We start from the raw sequence: 21,110 nt of genomic DNA on the forward strand, positions 1-21,110 counted from the left end.
AACGGTGGCAGCCACCGATCCCGGAGGAGACACGGCTGTGAAGGGGACGGCGACCAGAGTCGCAGGGGGAGCTGCTCAGGGACCCAGCGCCTGCCCCGCAGCCCTGCCCTCTGTCAACCACCCGGTCAGCATGCCCTGCACGGCCTCGGCCAGCAGGGACAGTCCCGCCACGCAGGTGACCGCGCGGCCGTCACACCCCTGCCACCTGCCCCTCCTCAGCGCTGGGCTCCAAGCCTGCGAGTTGGCCCTCGCCCAGGCCTGGGGGGGAGGGAGCCCCCGGGGGGCCCTCGTGCAGCCTTCATCCCTCCCCCTCGAGGGCCGAGCGCCAGGTGGGCCGTGCTTGTACGTTGATGTTGAGCGCTCCGTACAGCCCACCACCCGCTCCCGGCCCTGCGGCCGCTCTGGGGCTGCCTCTCACACCCCATCCCTTTGTCCACCTCTCTGTTCCGGGTCATCCAATCCCGCCTCTTCCCTGCCCGACCCACAGCCAAGCGGTCGTTTCCAAAGGCCCAGGCGTCGCCCGTCCTCACTCTGTGTGTCCCTCCTGTACGAGGGAGCGGTGTGGTCCTCCGCTTCCGGGACGGTGGGGTGGCCGTACTTCCCTGGCCTCCTGCTCGGTGCAGCTGGGGACCCTGGATGCGCCGCACAAACGAGGGCCAGGCGACTCTGTGAGGGGAGGGGGCCCGGGCGCTCAGCCCCAGGAGGGACGGCGCGGAGTCCAGGGCGGCCTCTTCGCCTCCGGGGCCCGACACAGATGAACAGCAAGACGACACAGCCCACACGCCAGCACAGACCCGGCCAGGGCCCGACTCCCACCTGCCTGGCCGTGGGGCACACGCCCCGCCAGGGGCTCGGAGAGCTCGGGGACGGCAGCTCACTCACAACACACGCACAACGCCACCCGGAGTGACCACGGGAAGAGCTGAGTGACCAAGAGACGTGCTCGAAAGCTGGCCGTCGGCAGCAACGGAGCCCAAACACTTGCCGGGTGACCCACAGGGAGCCAGGGGCAAAGAGACTAGGGGCATAAAAGCAGCGCAAAAGGCAGCATCCCCTGACTTCGGTCCTGGCTCACGGAGGACGGCTCTCCCTGAGGAGTGCGGTGGCCGCTCAGAGCTGGGGACGGAGCGCCGTCTGGGAAAATAGTCCTGCTGGTGTTACCAAAAGTCGGGTCCAGCTGCCGCCGCTCGAAAGCCAGTACTCGAGAGGCAGGTTTGAGGAAAGGAAAGTTCGCTTTATTTCTGAGGCCAGCAAGCAGGGGAGAGGGTGGACTCGTGTCCAAAGGCCACCTCGCCACTGACAACCAGGGGGCAAGGGCTTTTATAGATGGAGGGCAGGGGCTACATGCAGAAACAACACAGTCAGCTCTGACAGTCATCTTGAAATTGGTCATCGGTGGTCTGACCAGCGTCCTCTTCACTGTTTTAAGTACATTTAGTCTTCAGTCCCAGGGTCAGTTTGTTCCCATTTCCTTGAGACCAGTTTTCATAATTGTGGCAGCTTATGTCACAGCTACAGGCTGACCATCATGTAGCTAACTTCGTCCACCTGGTGGGGTTTCAGTACCTATAAGACAGCTCACAGGATATGGCTCAGAATAGTCTCTCTAGCCCTTGAGGAGGAACTAAAGGTCCTTGACGAGGAACTAAAGGTCCTTGACTTTCCTCACTGACAAAACTATTGTTTTGTCCCGTTTGACTGTTTCTCTTTGCTTCTGCACTTTCTCACTTCTCTGATTGTTTCTTCTTTGACTAAAGTTTTTCTGCACAAGGCAGGAGGAGGACATGGTGGGGAGGTCTGTCCTGGGGAGGCCCCATAGGTTCCTGCTCCCTTTCACTGGGTACCCCCTCCCCGAACACTCGGGCTCCCTCCTCAGGTCTGCTGGGCAGGTGACACCCCCGCCTCCTTCCTGCAGACCACGGCCAAGCCCACCCACTTGCAAGACTGCAGTCCCTTCTGGCGGCACTCCCCACCTGCAGCCTCCCATCTGCCCTCCAAACCGGAGCAGCGCCTCCGGACCCACCCCACCTATGTAGTAGTTGTCAGAGGGTCCTGCTTTTTCTCCTTTTTCGGAAGGAGGGCATGGCTAAGGGGTTCCCCCAGAATCAGGCCTTGCATTTTCCCTCTGGGCTGTGCTGAGAATTGACTGTGGTTTCAGCCTGGACCGGCCCTGCACGTCACGGGAGGGAGGGGCCGGGCTCGCCCCTCGGGATGATGTCACCAGGACCCCTGCCCTGCCCGGGTGGGGCTCCGGGGTTCGCCCGCAGGCGCAGGTCACTGGCTGTGGGAGCAGCTGCCCCCCAGCACTCACTTTGGAGGCTGGGTCAGGACAGAGGGATTTTGAGGATGGGGTCTGATGACGCAGGTCAAGATGGTGAAACTGGGACGTCACGCATGACCACAGCTGCACCAGGTTTTGCGAGTACCGGGAAGCTGAAGCTGCACGTGCATTTCTTCTCTGAAATCCCCAGCCCATTATGTTGGTATTTGTCCCCATGAAAATTTTTTCATGGAAACAGAATATTTAGGATCTTAAGACCTGTTTATTATAAAAATTTCAAAGTACACAAAGGGTAGTAGAGGTCACCCAAATCTCATTCCAAATGGCTTGCTGGTGTTAGAGGAGCTCCTTCAAATGAGGTCTGCCTACTTCAGAGCCGGCCAGTATTCCACGGCAATAAATACGGATCCGTATCTATTTTTTACGATGTAAGTGTTTTATTACTTCAGTGATGGTGAACACTTTCTGAGGGAATCGTTCTAAACCTGATTGTGTGACGGCAGCTGGAGGGCTCCCTTGGGCACACGCGTGTGGCAAGTTTGCCGTGATGGCAGCCACTCTGTGACCAGCACTGAAAAGATCCAGCCAAGTTCTCCACCTGCCGATGGCTCCTCAGTCCATTCAGATTCTGTTTCATAAACTTAGTGCACAAAGCGTTAGCAAAAGGAGCAGAAATAGTAAGCTGAGATATGGGAGAAGGAGGAAGAGACTGTTATTCCAGGACTGGAGAAATGACCCAGCACCATTGTGAACTCTAATGTTGTTGTATTGTAGGTTACAGAACTAAAATGACCTTCTTTTTTCTTTTTTATAATTGAAGCATAGTTGGTTTACAATATTGTGTTAGTTTCAGATGTACAGCAAAATGATTCAGTTATGCATATATTTTTTTCATATTCTTTCCCATTATAATTTATTACAGGATATTGAGTGTAGTTCCCTGTGCTATACAGTAGGTCCTTGTTGTTTATCTACTTTATATATAGTAGTGTGTATATTTTAACCCCATACTAATTTATCCCCTCCCTTTGGTAACCGTAAGTTTGTTTTCTACATCTGTGAGTCTATTTCCGTTTTGTAAATAAGTTCATTTGTGTCATATTTTAGATTCCATATATGAGTAAAATCATATATTTGTCTTTCTCTTTCTGACTTAGTATGAAAATCTCTAGGTCCATCCATGTTGCTGCAAATGGCATTATTTCACTCTTTTTTAAGGCTGAGTGGTATTCCACTGTATATATGTACCACAACTTCTTTATCCATTTGCCTGTCGATGGACACTTACGTTGCTTCCAAGTCTTGGCTACTGTGAATAGTGCTGCTATGATCCGTATCATTTCTAATGGCTTCATACTATCTACATATAAAGAAAAGAACCTCACTCACCAGGCCCATATTTTTGTGTAATTTGCTGAGTGTAAAATGATCCTTGCATGTACCTTTTCCACACTTGGCATCGACACCTTAGGACAGCGGTCCCCAACTTTTTGGCACCAGTGACCGGTTTCATGGAAGACAATTTGTCCACGGACTTGGGGGGGAGGGGATGGTTTTCAGATGATTCAAGTGCATTACATTTATTGTGCACTTTATTTCTATTATTACTACATTGTAATATACAATGAAATAATTATACAACTCACCATAATGCAGAATCAATGGGAGCCCTGAGATTTTTCATTTGCCACGCACTGATAGGGTTTTGATATGAGTGTGCTAGCAATTGATTTATTATGGTCTCTGTGCAGTCAAACCTCTCTGCTAATGATAATCTGTATTTGCAGCCGCTCCCCAGCGCTATCATCACCGCCTCAGCTCCACCTCAGATCATCAGGAATTAGATTCTCACAAGGTGCGTGCAACCTAGATCCCTTGCGTGTGCAGTTCACAGTAGGGTTTGCACTCCACAGTAGGGTTTGCACTCCTACGAGAATCTAACGCCATCGATCTCACAGGAGGTGGAGCTCAGGCGGTAATGCAAGCAACAGGGAGCGGCTATAAATACAGATGAAGCTTCACTTGCCTGCTGCTCACCTCCTGCTGTGTGGCCTGGTTCCTAAAAGGCCATGGACCAGTACTGGTCTGTGGCCCTGGGGTTGGGGAGCCCTGCCTTAGGATCTTCAGATTCTGGTGCACAAGTCAGCTCCCCTGGGCACATGCAGCCAAGCCCCCGGGTCTGGCCGTGTATCAGGTATCCGGGGTCTATCTTTACACGCATGTGCACTGGCCCTCTGTATTTCTTTTACAGAGTGTCTATTATGCCTTTTCCCATTTTCCCTCAAAATTGGATGTCTTTCATACTGACCTGTATTTTGGTTTATTAGGAATTTTTTTAATCTTATGATCTGCCATTATTTTCCCCAGTTTTCATTTGACTTTTTTGATTTGAAGAAAAATCAACTTGTACCATATTAGAGGAAAAGAGAATGAAAAAATAAATCCTTTCATGTAAAGGAGAAAGAGAAGCATGGGAGAGCTGGGACAAATGGGACAGAATAAGACGGTGGATTTAAACCTAAAGACGCCAGCTGTTAAACTAAGTAGAAATGGACTAAAATGTCCAATTAGGAGATGAAAGACTTTAAACTGGGTAAGAAATCTAAGTATATTTGGTATACAATATACCAAGTACCAATATATTGTATATTGGAGACATAGTATTTGGAGATACAATAAAAACAAAGACACATTAATGGTGAAGAAGAAAGGACTAAGAAAATTAACGTGCAAATACTAAGCAGATGAAGTAGGTGTGGCCCAATGAGGCACAGGCAGAGCAGACGCAAAGGCAGATGTCTTGTTAGAGATAGAAACAGTGAACAGGCGAGCCACAGAAACTAACAGCAGAGCCTCAAATGCAGCTCCTTAAACAGAGCGCCAAGCCAGAGGGCACTGGGAGTCGCACAGACCCCCGGTCGGTGTGAGACTTCAACACGCCTCTGGCACGCTGCACCCACGCTCCTCGTGAGCAGATGTGAGACACTTCCAGAAAGCAGCGGAGACCTGGAGACTCCTTCCATCCCCACCCGCCCCACCTGTGGGACCCCCAGGACCCCGACCTCCTTTTCCTCCCACCCTGCCCCCACCTCGCAGGCCTGCTTTGCACAGCCAGCGCCCAAGTCCACTACCGGAGGTCTTGGGCCTGCAGCTGCGGCTCCACAAGCGCCCCGGTGAGCGCCCTGCACTCGGGGCCGCAGCCACTCCGTGAGCTGGCTCAAGCCGACGGGCCCCCGCCTCCCCCGCCCCGTGGGCTGGCTGGGGCCCAGGCGCGGCTCCCCGAATTCTCCACATCCAGTGCTCCTCTGCCACTGTGTTTCACGTTGGTCGTGCCCAGGATTCCTGACCGCTAGCGCCACTTACCACCTCCAGCTTCCAGGGTTGAAGGTGGATGCCGGACGCCCTTCCGGTAACTCTGCCACTATGGTCATCTCTCCTTTCATCCGGAAGCTTAAACGGTCTTGTTCTCTCTAGACTCTATGCAGTTTAGAGTTTCATCAACTTAGCTTTTATAATCTGAATGCACCCAGTTGTGTCTTTTCCCACCAGTTTTGCTGAGCACCTGGTGTGCCCCGTGATCTGTGGGTTCTCCCTCAGCTCAGGAATCTTCTCTGGTGTAGGTGCCGCTTTCCCGGCCCCCCGTGCATCGCTTTTTCCTCCTGGAATTCCCATCACCCCACCAAGCCTCCATTCTCTTCCCGCATAATATTAATTTTTATTTTTGTGTTATAATACATCGTAATCACTACTGTTTTAAATATACAAATTGTACTTGATCTGGACCACATGTGACTGTTAAGACCTTCAAACAGGTACTTAATTTCTTGGGATTTAAGACACTGGCCGGAGCCTGATGATCAGATGGGCAGAAAGAGCGACAGCGGATGAGTGACGGGGGCGGAGCCGGGCCGGAGCCCGAGGCCCCTGAGCAGCCACGTCACCCCTCCCCCCGCCCCCGGTTTCTTCCAGCCCCCGCTGCGGTCCCGCGGGGGGAAGGAGCATGTGGCGGGGGCCCGGGAGGGGACGCCACCTTAAGCCAGAGTCCTAAGCGAACCTGTGTGAGAGAAACAGCTGTGCGCGGCATCCTGGAGAACAACACCCTTTATTCGGCACTAGAGACGGAGTCCGTGTCACCGAGCTGCCCTCGCGGTCCTAGTGGCAGGGCTGCCGGAACTGCAGGCCACAGTAGCCGCACGTCCCCGTCTTTGTTTCTTTGTCCTGGAAAATTCAAAGGGAAAGATCTCCTATTTCCGTATTCTACATCAATCTACAGACAGGTAGACCTCTGCCACTGAAAGCAGACACTGGAAACACACAGCCAACCAGGGGCGCCCACGGAGCTCCGGGGTCACTGTCCGACGCTGGACGTGGCTGCGCCGGAGGCCCTGGGTCCAGCCCGCTCCACCCAGACTCGCTGGGGTTGCAGGCTACATGCCCTGGAATACACGCTCAGTCCCCGTCCCCCTCCCGGCCCTGGAGCAGGGGCCTGGAAGGACTGCAGGGTGGGGCGCGGAGCAGAGGCCCCCACCTCGGGGCCGGGGTCCAGCCCGGACATGGCAGCAGGGGCGGACGTGCACCTGAGCTTTATCCCGAGGCTTCCTCCTCTGCTCTAACACCCAGTGTACTGCTCTCCTTCTCAAAGGCTCTGTGCATGCAGTTATCAACAAGGTAACCGATCACACAGGCACCGACACGATGGTTCCCTGGGAAAGACAGACGCCTACAAGTTTGAGGGAAAGCAGCGCTGGTGACACTAAGGCCGTTGCACACACGTCACGGTCAAAGCTGCCCTGGACACGCCCTTTGTTCGGGCCCTGTCGTATGGTCTGTGAGCAAGGCCGAGTGGGAGAGGGTGAGGCCAGTGGGGTGAGGACAGGACAGACGGACGGGGGTCCAGGGACGGATGGCACGTTACCAGGTTTATGTACACTTTGGGGTGGCCCAGGGCGCCTCCCCCACCATCACACGATATCACTCGACTCTCAACTTGGCTCACAGGCTGCTCTGCTATCAGGTCGATGGCAAAGTTCTCATTCACCTGGAAAAAGACAGAGAGGAGAAGCTCGTACCGACAAGCACACACACTGGACGCGCTCGTGGAATTTACATCAACGTAGACCGCCCCCCACGTACACGCACACCCTGCCAGCAAAGGCACGTTCTGTGCCGCTTCATTTAAATACTATCAGTGCAGATCTTCAAAATATACAAGTAACGAAATACATGTACACACACCTTTAACTTTTCATTTAGATATAATTTCAAACTTACAGAAAAACAGCAAGAATTACAACAGTACAAACAATTCTCCTTTGTCTCTACCTGGATTCACCCTGTTAACAGCCCGCCTTACGTGCAGCGTCACCTGTTCTCTCCTGGCCCTGCCCCACCCTCCCTCTCACACCTGCACACGGACACACATGCGCACACACGCTCTCCTACTCTATCTGTGGGAAAAGACCAGAAGCAGCAGCTGACCCAGGGGGCCAGGAGCCACACTGTCCCCACGACCACTTCACTATGGGGTCGGGCTCTGAACTAACAGCTGGTTCGGGGTCCCGAGCAGGAAACGTGACAGATGAGGCTGAGCCACGTTGCGACGGAGGGAAAGGCAGCCTCCGACTACAAGGGCTGCTCCACGTGGGAAACTGGAGGGACGGCGGCACCGTAACCACAAAGCATGGACACACGATGTGCTTGAGCCCGCGGCTCCACAGAGACGCTCTAAACCCACTGATTTCCTTACCGGAAGGAATCAGCTCATGACTTCCAAGCTGCTAAATAAAGGGAAGAGCGACGCACTGCTCCTCTTTCCTCGGGGCGCCAGCTTCTCTTGGTGCAGGCACTCAGTTGGGAGGCACAGAGTGTCGTCTGAGCTGAGGAAGCTGGAGATGCTCACCCACAGCAGCCACAACCAGAACCAGAACCGGAACCACCACGCATGGCCCGGCAGAAGCCCAACGTTACGGGCAGCAGCTGGACCCACACACAGACCCCAATCTGATCTGATGGGGCTGCGGGATCCCACCCCAGCTGACACACTCAGGGTGCAAAACAGCAAGATCACATCTCGAAGGTCCCCCATCTCTGGAGGCCAAAGGGTCACGGGATCGGAACACGGTAACAGAGGACAAACACGGTCAGCGGTGGGGCCCCGCTCTTCCCCTTCCAGACTCCTCTGCAGACAAGCACGCAGACGAGACAGTCGGGGTGTAAACGCTGCCCGAGATCACTGTGATTCTGGCTCCGTGAGTAACCCCAGCATCTGCTCACCACGATGGTGAGAAGTGTTGTGCCCCGTCAGTCCCGGAGGACCAAGGCCACGTGGCTCCCCGCTCTGGCGCCCAGAACCCCACCTGCACCCAGAGGGGCCCGAGGCTGCAGGGAAGAGAAGAAAACAAGGATCGATCTTTACAAACAACGGCGGGAGGGGCACTGAGTTTCGTAGAATTTGAGCATATAATCCACGTGCACCCAGGAGCACCGAACGCGGGGCAGAGCCCTCCCACCCGCTGCCACAGAGACACTCAGCAGTGCTGACGCCCTGAGCCCACAGAACGGGGACGACATTCCTGTTTTTGGAAAGCTGTGTCGGCTAGAGATGATGCTATCCCAAAATCTTCCCTGGGATTCCTATTTCCTGACAGGGAGCAGGGAGTGAGGAAGTGCAGCCCCCTCAGAACGCATGTGGCTGTGTTGTCCCCACTGCTGTCCACGCCCCGAGGGCCCCGCACCACCCTCCGCCTGAGGATGCCGCGGGTGCCCATCGCTCTCGGGCAGGAAACGTCGGCTTTTAATTCCATGTGGGTAACCACGAAGTAACGAAAATACTCCCATCGCCGCAGAGGAACAGGAGGTCGGCTGGGCCCTCTACCCCCTCCGGTGACACAGGACCACTGCAGGCTGACTTCTGCCCCTCCCTGGGGGCGGCGGCTGGGTCCCGTTCTTCATGAGCATCTCCTCTCCACAAGGCCGGACCTACACCAAGGGCCGTGGGCTCCTGGGCATACTCGCTGCAGCCACACGCGGACGCTTCCCACCTTTCCTGCGAAGGCGGCTCGACCGCCCAGCTTCCTGCTCTCCTCGTTCCTCAGACTAAGAGCACATTCAGCTTATTTCTTAAAATTCACCCAAAGGAAACCGCAGAGACAGTAAGATCGGTGGCTGTCAGGGACTGTCAGGCGGGAGGATGAAGAGGTGACACACAGGGGAGTTCAGGGCAATGAAATACTCTGCGTCACACTGCAGTGCTGGATATGAGACGTTATGCACTTGTCCAAACCCACAGAACGTACGACACCCAGAGTGAACCTACCACATAAACCTAAACCACAGACTTGAGTTAACACAACGTATCAATATTCAGCAAGTGTCCAAACCTGTCACTTCTCACAAAGGCAGCGCACTCAGGCAAGAGGAGAATAACAGGGACACTGTGGAGGGGGGAGGGATATAGGAACTCATACTCTCTGTGCAATTTCCAGCATGCCTAAAGGTCTTTTAAAAGAACAGTCTCTTGGAAACCAAAAAACTTTTTAAATACTACTAAACGCCAAATTTTCGTAGCGAGAATGAAAGCCAGAGAGACCTGCTGCACATCTTACATGAGCATGGGCCCCTGGACGCTCACGATTTCGGACAGGAAAAGGCCCCAGAGATGCCGAGCGGGGAGGGGTCAAGGGTTGCAGCCGGCTCAGGACTGTGGTGAGCTGACGGTCTGAGCGAGGCGACATCACCAGCACTGCCCCTTTCCATTCACACGTTACTGGCTTCACGAACTCTGGAAGGTCTGGTTTGGTTTTTAAGTTGCTCCCTGATGTCTGTCCCCAGCGAGGGCAATCAGAAACCAGAAGCCACGGTAGAATTCCCAGGAGAGAGGAGTGTGACAGGCCGAGATGGAAAGCCGGGGGCAGGGTCGACCCCAGGGCTTCAGGACGCATCTGCTGGAACTGCTCCATCCAGGGGGCCAGACCCCACCCCACGACACCCTTAAAGTGGGAACGGAAGTAGGAAACCAGACCCTGGGGATGGACAACGTAACCAAGGTCAAAGGGAGGGGAGATGCGATTTAGGGACAGCCGAGGGTGGCAGGAAGAATCGACAGGCTGCCTCAAGGGGAGGAGTGACGCCAGGTGACTGCAGGGGAGGGGTGGAGGGAGGCCTGAGCCAGGGCGCTGAGGACTCCCTCTGAGACGGCAGGCACAGGAGAGAGGAAGTGGGAAGAAAGCGCGCCACTGAGGCGAAAGGATTCCAGTGTCCAGCGGTCGCACTGGTGCTTCAGACCCACTCAGGGAAGACCCACCCATGTGCTGTCTTCAGCTTGTCGGCCGAAGTCCCTGAAAGAACCAGCCTAATCTATATGTTGTGAACCATGGAAAACATACTCCAAAAAGTGACTGAAAGAGTAATTTTTAAAAATTGATGTGACTCTGCTTTAACCTGAGAGTCTCAGAAGTATAAGGCACAGAAGAGAAAGAAAAGATCACGCCCGTTTACATGTAAGCTAAAACAATACTCACAACATGTCATGTTACATATTTCAGGGGGAAAAAAACCAAAACAGAACTAGACGTGTTTAACATGTAGTAGAAGAAATGCAGAATTCCAGAGATTCTAGAGTGCTCACAATTTGGGGAGAATTTACTTAAATTTTACAGATTAGTTTTTATTTCTTCTTCGTTATAAAAAGTTTTATGAAAGCTCACCTCTCTTGTGCTAGATCTTTCACTCACCTCTTTCTGACGACCCACAAATCGAACTTTCCTGTAGTCTTTATTGCCATAAACCTGAAAAGAAAAAGACCATATGTGATTTTTTACGGCCCAATTCTGTATCTTATACCAATCATAAACGTTTCAGGAAAAGTGTTTCCTTAACGTTTAGGCCATTCATGATCACACACACCAGGAGTAAGTGTAGTTGCGCGCCCAGGGGCATTTTTCAGCAGGATGCCTAACGTGACATCAGGCAGTAGTCTGAATTGGAAGCAGCAAGGTGGGCAAGGCGCAGAGGAGAGCAGTCCTGGCAGAGGGGGAACACCCGCCTTCGATTCACAGGCCCCAGAGCTTCCTTCTTCTCCGAACCTGCTCCGTGACCTTTTTTAACAACACAGGTACTCACTCCCTCATCTTTGGGCTGAAGATCATAGCCTAACGCTGTGTTTGTATTTCAGTAACTCGACAGCAGACCCTCGAGTTACTAAAATGTGGTATTCAACATTACACAAACATGAGGAGATCGGACCCACACAATTGGCAGTCTCCGACTCCACCGGAATTCTCCCCACAGTAACCAAGGGGCTACCCCGGGATAACAGTCTTGTTTCCGAGTTCGCTCCGAGGATGAGACCACAGTGGCTGCAGACAGCCCCTCGGGACCCCTGCGGGTACTGGGCCCGGGGCCCCGGACGGAGGGGGAGACCGCAGACGGGACCGCAGGCCCTGCGTCTGGGGCGTCAGGGGCACTGGGGGACTGGACTGCGGGTACTGGCCCCGGGGCCCCGAGGGACTGGACCGTGGGACCCGAGTGCTGGGCCGGGGGAACAGGAAGGACCGGGGTGCTGGGCGACTGGACCACGGGCACTGAGCTTGAGGCACCGGGGGCACCGGGGCGCTGGACCCCGGGGACACGGGGGCCGAGCCGGGGCTCCGCCCACCTGGGCGCCCCGAAGGGGAGGGCGCTCTCCACGCCGCAGGGGTTACCTGGCCGGTGTGCGTGACCTTCTCCCCGGTCGGCGAGGTCCGCACCCCGAAGCACCTGGCGGCCCCGGGCAGGCTCCGCGCCGCCGCACCTCCCCGGCCCAGCAGCCTGAGGAAGGTCACCGCCGCCGCCATCTTTCAGGCTGACCCTCGACCCCGCGCGCCGGCGCGCCGACGCGCCGAGCGCCGAGCGCCGACGCATGCGCACGGCATCCGCAGGGACCGCTCGGCCGGGATTTACCTCGCCCGGGGAGGCGCGCACGCGCGGTGCGGTCAGGCAGGTGCTGCCGGCTGGTGCCCCGGCGGGCTGGGGCTCAGCCCCGATAAGGCGGGAAACTCCGCGCAACCTTAGCACTTAGGGATGCTCCACTTACCAGGGGCAGGGCAGGGGAGGATGGAAACGGAAGATGCAGTGCTTACCTTCGATGGTAACGGATAATCATGGGGAGTTACATGTTGAATGTTGTGAATGTTGGAGATGAGTCCTTGCTTAGAGGAAACTGGAAGTACATCATGTTGGACAGAGCGCATTTCTTTGTGGTTCTGGGGTTTCTGCAGCAGAGCCCAGTGAAACTGCCGGTAAAGCGCAGCCGATGGCATCCCTCATGCAGGTTAGCCCCGAAAGGCCCGCTGCTCTGGAGCACACCTGGGCAGGACGCTGGCTCGCGGTCCCGGCCCTGCTTCTCTCCTGCCCCTCACGGCCTCCTCCAAACGGCCTGTGCAGAGACCCGTCGGGAGGGTCAGCTCACACGGCCAGCCCCCGGTGGGCGAGGGCGGTGGGCGCAGGGAGCAGTCCCAAAGCTGGGGTGGAGTCGTGCATCCCACTGCCCAGGAGCTGAGGGCATCCACAGCCTGGACTCCAGGGAGGTGTGGCAATGGGAGGCGACAGTGCCCAGAATAACTCCCGGATCGGAAAGGTGTCCACGGACGCATGCTCAGAGGCAGGCCCGAGCTCACCTGGGCAGGGGCCACAGCTTGCAGCCGGGTCAGGGGTGCGCGTGCGGTGCCAGGGCGGCGCGTAGGTGCACCCCGTGTGCAGCTCACCTTCGTATGCGTGGAAAGTAGTTGTGTCCACGCAGACACAGCCTGGAAAGACATGCGTGGCGATTTCACTGTGGAATCTGGGCAGTGGGTACGTGGGTGTTCGCCATAAGTGTCTTTCAACTTTTCTCTGTGTTTGAAAGTTTTCATAATAAGATGTTGGAGGAAATAAATTTAACTGCAATCAGAACCAGGGCCTATTTCCATGCGCTCCCCTGAGCCTCGCCACATTTCTCCCAGGATGTCCACTTAATACAAACATGAGGTTTTTCCAGATTTTGTTTTGACACTGATATTTCTCAGCTTTTAAAAAAGTCTACTTGGTTGTGACTTCTTTTTCATTCAAAATACCTATTTTTGTTCCCATTTTTCATCCCTCCCCCTCCACCCGGGAGCGCCCCCCAAAGCTTAGCCGCCCGGTGGCCCACAGGGCTGGGGGAGTCCCGGGAGGAGGGCGCAGGGTCCCGGGAGGGGTAGGCGGGCTGGGTACGCAGGGGACCGACGAGAGAAAAGGCAACCCGCCGGCGAGGAACCCGGCGCTCCGCGACTCCCGCACCCACGTGGCTCCGCCCCGCGGGGACCGCCACGTGACCCTGCTGCCATCTTCCTTCCTGGCGGACACTCCGGACGACGGCATCTCCGCCGGACTGCGCAGGCGCTGCCGAGGGCGCAGGCGCAGGGGCTGACGAGGCGCGCTGCCGGGGGGCCAGGACAGACTCTTTTCAGGTGGGGGTCGTGGGGGTTCCGGGGGTCCCGAGGGGCAGGGGCGGCGGCGGGGGTTCCGGGCTCAGGAAGGGCGCGTTCCGGGGACCCCTGGCCTCGGCTTCCCCGGGTGGGACGCGGGCGGAGGTCATTGCGGTGGGAAGCGGCTGCACGGGTGCTGATCCCTTCGAGCCGGGCACCGTTCCGGACCTCGTGCTCTCTACCCCCGCCCCGCGGCCCGGCCGCCCCGGGGTCGCGTGGACGCGGGCCTCGTCTGGCCCCGGCGGCCGGGCGGGGGTCTCGGCGCCGGGCGGGGACACGGTGCGGCTCGCCGCGCTCGTGCCCTCCCGGGGGGCGCGCGGATTCCCGGACCCGCGGCCTGTGTCCCGAGCGCAGGGACGCGGGGAAGGAGGTTTTCTCGGGGGCAGGAACCACCGGCAGCTGTGACAACTTTTCCTCTTTCTCCCTAGATCCAGCCACGACATGGCCACCGCTCTCCTAAGGAAAGTGGTTTCCGCCGTGGGCCCCCTGCTGCACCTGGGTGGCCGCCCGCTCTCCGCGCTCGCGCAGTGCCCCCCGCGCGCCTGCCCTCGGGTCGGTGCGCCCCCCAGCCCGGCGGCCGCGCTCCTCTCCGCGCGCCCGGCACTCGGCCTGCAGCAGCCGGCCCTGGGCTTCAAGACCAAGGGCGTCCTCAAGAAGCGCTGCAAGGGCTGCTACTTGGTCAAGAGGCGCGGGCGGTGGTTCGTCTACTGCAAGACCAACCCGAAGCACAAGCAGAGACAGATGTAGCCCTCGGGCTGGGAAATCCCTTCCCGGGAGACGGTGCTGCCTCATCGAAAGGAAAATGACATGTAAACATTCTGTAGCCTTCGTTCTGCTGACCTTCGGGTGCTGTGGACTCTGCAGCCTGCGTCACCTCCTTGTGGCTCCGGATCCAGCCAAGCCTGAGACCCACCTGGGAACGCGTCCTTCTTAGCTCCTGCTCAAGCTGTGTTTGCGCTCGGGCAGAGGACCGAACATCGGGAGGAGGGAAAGCTGGCTTTATCCCACGTCAGAATGCAGGTTCTTTAGAAGACCACCCTGTGCGCTGGCTCTCTCTCGGCCCTGTCTCTGCGTTCAGCCACACTGCTGCTTCCCCGTGGATTCAGACTCGTGTTCTCAACTTTCCCATCTCCAGGATAAGCAGGGAAGGCCGTGATAGCAGCCTTTAAGTCAAGGGAAATTTAACTTGTTTATACGTATATAAAGGTATTTTGGGCATTGATTAAATATGTTTGTCATCCTTAGTTTGAGACTTGAGAACTGTGTGCGCACACGTGTGTCCATGTATGCGTGGGTGCAGTGTGCATGCATGTGGGAACTGTGTGCAGTGTATGCATGGGTGCAGTGTGTGTGTTTGTGCACACGTGTGTGTAGTGGGTATGAGCTGCTGCCGTGGACTCTGCAGACTGTGACCTGGAGCCAGTGGTATGCAGTGTCCTGGTGTCTCCTGTCACGGGGTCACAGCCTGATGAGTTTTTGAATCATCCTGCTCTCCTGGGGTTATTAGCCTCTGTTTGATCTAAGATAAGAGCATGACCAAACCCCTTGCAGCTCATCTACTTCCCGATACCTGGATGGACCAGCATTTAGAGCCCTGAGATTGCAGCACAACAGAAAAATCGGTTTAGGTCAGAAGGCAGCAAATTACAATCCACAGGCCAGATCCAGCCTGCAACCCATTTTTGTAAATAAAGCTTTATTGGAAAACAGCCGTGCCGTTCATTTATGTTTTGTTACACCTTCTACAGCAGCCAAAGTAGTAACTGAGTAGTTATATCAGAGACCTTATGACCTGGAAAACCTAAAATATTTACTATTGGGGCTGTATTTGCAGGAAAAGAGTGCCAATCCCTTGTTTAGATCATTAAATAAGTTTCTTATCCTAGGATTTGACTTCACTATGACACAACCTACCAGAAACATTTCATGTTTTCTCTATTATCCATATAGTGAGAGAGATCTTTGTATATACTGGCCATGAACGAATAGAATCTAAGATTTAAATACTATTTATAATAGCACCAAAACCATGATATATTTAAATAACAAGATTAGGCACATTCTGTATACTTAGAATTGTAAAACACTTGGAGAATTCAAATAAAATACTGAGATTAGGAGACTTTCTATTACTGTCAGTTCCATCCAAATTGGTCTACAGACTCAATGTAATCCTGATTTTTATACAATTTTGTACAAAATGCCATGGTTCTTCAGAATTTTGTATGGAAAGGTAAAGCAGGTAAAATAGCCAAAAGAATTTTGAAAATGAAGAAGACTTGGAGGACTCACACTCCCTGATTTCAGGCTCACCGTACATAAAACCACAGCCGTGAAGACGGTGTAGTACCTGTGAAAGTGTACACACATAGCCCAATAGGACCCAGCAGAGTGTCCAGAAACGGACCCACACATATGTGCCTAAATGATTTTCGAAACAAGATTAAAGGCAATTCAATGTAGAAGGGATAGTCTTTTTTACACATGATTCTAGAAGACTGGATTTCCATATACACAGAAGAAACTTCATACCTTTCACCTTATACAAAGCTTAAGTAAAAATAGATCATAGGCCTAAATGTAAAGCCCAATACTATAAAAACATGGGAGGAAATACATGTGAATTTGGGTTATGCAAAGACATTACACCAAAAGCATGATCCACGAGAGAAGACATTGTTAGATTAGCTCTCATCAATGTTACTATCTTCTGCTCTTCAGAAGACACTGTTAAGTAAATGAAAAGGGCAAAAACTAGGAGAAAATATCTGCAAAACACATTTCTGATCAAGGAATGGATCTATAATATATAAAGAGATCTAAAACTCAATACTAAGAGAACAACCCAATTAAAAATGGTCCAAAGACTTGAAGAGATATTTCACAAAAGAAAATGTACTAATGAAAAGTAAACACGTAAAAAAGATGCTGAGCACTAGATTTTAGTGAAAAGCAAATTAAAACTACAACGAGACAGCACTCCTGCTTATTAGAATGGTTAACAAATAGGCAAAATCAATTAATGGTGAGAACTGTAGCAATTGTAACTCAGTAAAAAATAGTACAGCCATGTTGGAAACAGTTGGCCGTTTCTCATGAAGTTAAATATTCGATTATTTAGCAATCTCATTTCTGGGTATTTGTCCAAGAGCAACGGCAACTTATGTTCACAGTAAAACCTTTATGTGAATGTTTATAGTGGTTTTCATTTTTATAAATGAAAAAAAAAACCCACAACAAACTGGAAACAGCCCACATGTCCTTCAGGTGGTAAATGGATGAACCAGCTGTGTGCATCCTTACAAGGGAAAACTCAGCAGCAAAAAGAAAGAACTACTGATAGAAATGAAAATATGGATGAACCTCAAATCCATTATTCTGACTGCTGGAAGCCTGGACTCAAAAAGCTACATATTTTATGACTCCAATGGTATGACATCATGGAAAAGCCAAAATTATAGGGACAGACAATTGATCTGTTGGCAGGAGCTGGGGATGGGGACAAGGGATTGACTACAAAGGGACATGAAGGAATGCTTTTGGGTGATGGAATTATTCTACAATTTGATTATGGTGGTGATTTCATGACTGTACCTGCCTATAAAACTCATAGAACTATACACTAAAAGTGAGAGTTTTACTTCAGGTAAACTGCACCTCAATAAAACTTGCAAAAAAAAAAAAAAATACCCAAATGGAATTTCTGGAGCAAATGGAACTCAAATAAATAAAGACAACAACATCAAAAAACAAAAGCAAACAATGGAACTCAGTGAGCCGTGGGACAATAGCCAGCATTCTAGCGTAAGTGGAATTGCAGTCCCGGGAGGGTTGAGGCAGGAAAAAAATAGTTGAAGAAATAATGACCAGAATGTTTCCGTATTTGGTGAAACCAATAAACCCACAAATCCAAGAAGTTTAACAAACTCCAATCAAGAGAAACATAAAGAAAACTACATAATAGTACATCTTTATCAGATTGCTAAAAGTCAGATAAAGAGAAAACCTCAACTGCAGAGAAAAAAAAAAAAAAAGACTCATTCCTCATAAAGAGAAAAAAAATAAGAATACTGTAACACCTGACTTCTCATCAGAGACCATGCAGGCCAGAAAACAATAAAACCTCTCCAAAGTTCTGGGGAGAACTGCCAATCTAAAAATCTGTATCCACTGAAAATATCTTTTGAAAACGAAGGTGGGAGACAAGACTTGTTCTGATAAACCAAAGCTAGGAGAATTCAGGTGGAAACGCAGATCTACATAAAGAGATGAAGACAGCCAGAAGTAGTAACTCTTTAGATAAACATAAAAGATATTTCCCTTCATTTAAACGTCTCTTTGAAAGATAACTGTTTGAAGAAAAGTAGTAGCAACATCTTGTGGTGTTTGTGACACATGTAGTTCTGACACGTGTGACCACAACAGCACAGAGGATGAGAACCTGCTCTCCTAAGGGTCTCACTCCAATCCTGACCTGGTAAGTAGTGTTTGAAGGCAAACTGTGATGTCACAGTTTTATACTGTAAACACTACACCAACCACTAAGAAAATAAAACAAAAAGACATATGTAGTAAGTCAATAATGGAGAAAATACAAAATATTAAAATATCCAATTAATTTAAAATAAGAAAACTCAAAGAGGAAAAGGAGCAATGTATTGATATGATAAATAAAGAATAAAAAATAAGATTGTAAGTTTAAACTCAACTATCAATAATCACACTAAACGGTCCAAGAACCCCAATCAAACAGAAGAGACTGTCAGATTGTATTAAAAAAGCAAGACTCAAGTATATGCTGTCTCCAAGAAATCCAGTTTAAATATGTCACAGACAGGTTAAGGGATGGGAGAAGATACATCATGCAAACAATAAAAGAAAGCTGGAGTGGTTTCACTAATCTTTGTCAAAGTAGACTTTTGATCACCAGCTATTACCAAGTATAATGATAGAGGGGTTAATTAATCAAGAACAGATAACAATCCTAAATGTCTATGCATATAATGACAGAGCTTCAAAATACATAAAGCAAACATTTATGGAACTGCAAGGAAGGATAGGCAAATCCAAAATTATGGTTGGAGACATCAATACTCCTTTCTCAATAATTGATAGAACAAGTAGATTAAATAATAATAAGCATGCAGATTTGAACAATACTATGAATCAACTTAATCTAATTGATATTTATAAAACACTCCCCCTAAATATCAGCAGAATAAGGTTTTTTTTGTTTTTTGTTTTTTTACGTTCAGGCAGAATATGCACCAAAATTGACCATATTCTGGGTCAATGAATTTCAAAAAATGAATGTCTCAGTGAATTTCAAAAGATTGAAATTATAAAAAATATGTTTTGATCACAATGATACTAAACTAGGATTTAATAACAGAGATATCTGGAAAATCACACAAATAATTGGAAACAAACTAAACAGCACAATTCTAAATAACCCATGGGTCAAAGGAGGATTAGAAACGTAAAGTAGAACTGGACAGGAATGAACACACAGCACATTGACGTGTGTGGAAAGCAGTTACTTACAGGGAAATTTATAGCATTTCATGCTTACATTAGAAAAGAAGAAAGGACTCAAAACAATGGTCTAATCTTCTACTTGAAGGAACTAAAAAAGAGTAAATGAAACCTAAAGTAAGCAGAAGGAAAGAAATACTAAAAAACAGAAATCAAAGGGATAAAGAAAACGGAATAGCAATGGGGAAACTGAACCGAAAGGCTGGTTCTTTGAAATGGGCCATAAGATAAATCTCTGGCTGGTCTGATCAAGAAAAAAGGGAGAAGACACCAAGTATCAATATCAGAAATCTTAATTGTGGTTACTGCGTACACTTGTTGAAACTCATCAAACCAGTAAATTTTATTTTACGTAAATTTTATCTTTTAAAAAAACTGATTGAGAAAAATACAAGGCTTATATCTCTCCATCCTGAGCGCAAAGCCCCAGATCCAAGTCCGTGTGTTGGGGTCAGATGTCTAAGGTTAAAAACTCTGCCAGGAAGACCTAATTCGATATCTCTCCAAAGAAGACATACAGACGGCCAACAGGCACATGAGAAGATGCTGAACCTCACTAATTATCAGAGAGATGCAGATCAAAACCACAGTGAGGTACCACCTCACACTGGTCAGAGTGGCCACCATCAAAAAGTCTACAAATAGCAAATGCTAGAGAGGGTGTGGAGAAAGGAAACACTCCTTCACTGTTGGTGTAATGTAAACTGGTGCAGCCACTACGGAGAACAGTATGGAGGTTCCTCAAAAAACTAAAAATAGAGCTACCATATGATCCAGCAATCCCACTCCTGGGCAGATATCTGGAGAAAACTATAATTGAAAAAGATACATGCACCCCAGTGTTCATTGTAGCACTATTCACAATAGCCAAGACATGGAAGCAACCTAAATGTCCATCAACAGATGAATGGATAAAGAAGGTGTGGTACATTTATACAATGGAGTATTACTCAGCCATAAAAAAGAACGAAATAATGCTGTTTCAGCAACATGGATGCAACTAGAGATTATCATACTAAGTGAAATAAGTCAGACAGAGAAAAACAAATATCATATGACATCACTTATGTGTGGAATCTAAAATGAATTTATCTATGAAACAGAAACAGACTGACATAGAGAACTGATTTGTGGTTGCGAAGGAGGAGGGGGGTGGGGGAGGGAAGAACTGGGAGTTTGGGATTAGCAGATGCAAACTATTATATATAGAATGGATAAACAACAAGGTCCTACTGTATAGCACAGGGAACTATACTCAGTATCCTGTGATAAACCATAGTGGAAAAGAATATATATATGTATCTGAATCTCTTTGCTGTACAGTAGAAATTAACACAACATTGTAAATCCACTATACTTCAATAAAATAAATTTTCAAAATTTAAAAAAATTAAAAAACAACTCTGCTGGGAAGGAAGTGTCTGGGGACTCCTGGGTGGGAACTGTGGGCTGGGTGCACATGTGGGGCTCTTGGAAGCAGGATCGCTCTGGAGCACAGGGCTGGCGGCCCCATGGGCACAGCAGCAGGGGGACAATCTAGAGGCGTTACCCTGGAGCAGACCCAGCACCCCTCCCGCGGCACGCTGTGCCCCCTGACGTCCCCTGACGGGCACACCCGTGCTGGACAGTCCACCCCAGGGCTGGACCGTGGAGCCCACACAGTCCCTTCCCCTCCTCGGGGTTTGGTCCAAAGCCGCAGGAGGCCAGAGCATGGGAGTTAATGCCCCAAACCTCAACCCGTGTGGAGGGAAGCAGTGGATGGACACCCCGTTCCCTGCCCTTCGGTGGAAAACTTGCGGTGCATCTTACCT

General features: G+C 51.0%; 2 protein-coding genes and 1 long non-coding RNA gene across 3 annotated transcripts; 1 reads left to right on the top strand and 2 right to left on the bottom strand.

Annotated features, from left to right (window-relative positions):
- Positions 1 to 2,698: 2,698 nt before the first annotated feature.
- Positions 2,699 to 4,184, bottom strand: LOC309658138. The gene is made up of 2 exons (XR_014262047.1): positions 3,570 to 4,184; positions 2,699 to 2,963 (listed from the first exon to the last, which is right to left on the bottom strand). It is a non-coding gene; the product is annotated as an uncharacterized lncRNA (long non-coding RNA).
- Positions 4,185 to 6,364: 2,180 nt separating this feature from the next.
- On the bottom strand, positions 6,365 to 12,152 carry NDUFS6 (NADH:ubiquinone oxidoreductase subunit S6). The gene is made up of 4 exons (XM_082456380.1): positions 11,983 to 12,152; positions 11,014 to 11,067; positions 7,197 to 7,319; positions 6,365 to 6,499 (listed from the first exon to the last, which is right to left on the bottom strand). Exons 1-4 carry the CDS (start codon positions 12,112 to 12,114, stop codon positions 6,434 to 6,436), a joined length of 375 nt encoding a protein of 124 aa, XP_082312506.1. The 5' UTR covers positions 12,115 to 12,152; the 3' UTR covers positions 6,365 to 6,433.
- A 604-nt stretch (positions 12,153 to 12,756) lies between these two features.
- Positions 12,757 to 15,473, top strand: MRPL36 (mitochondrial ribosomal protein L36). Its single transcript, XM_082456381.1, has 2 exons — positions 12,757 to 13,746; positions 14,193 to 15,473. The coding sequence occupies exon 2, from the start codon at positions 14,206 to 14,208 to the stop codon at positions 14,509 to 14,511; it is 306 nt and encodes a 101-aa protein (XP_082312507.1). The 5' UTR covers positions 12,757 to 13,746; positions 14,193 to 14,205; the 3' UTR covers positions 14,512 to 15,473.
- Positions 15,474 to 21,110: the final 5,637 nt, after the last annotated feature.

The sequence above is a fragment of the Balaenoptera physalus genome, assembly GCF_965194825.1.
Source record: "Balaenoptera physalus genome assembly, chromosome: 3".
NCBI classification, from domain to species: domain Eukaryota; kingdom Metazoa; phylum Chordata; class Mammalia; order Artiodactyla; family Balaenopteridae; genus Balaenoptera; species Balaenoptera physalus.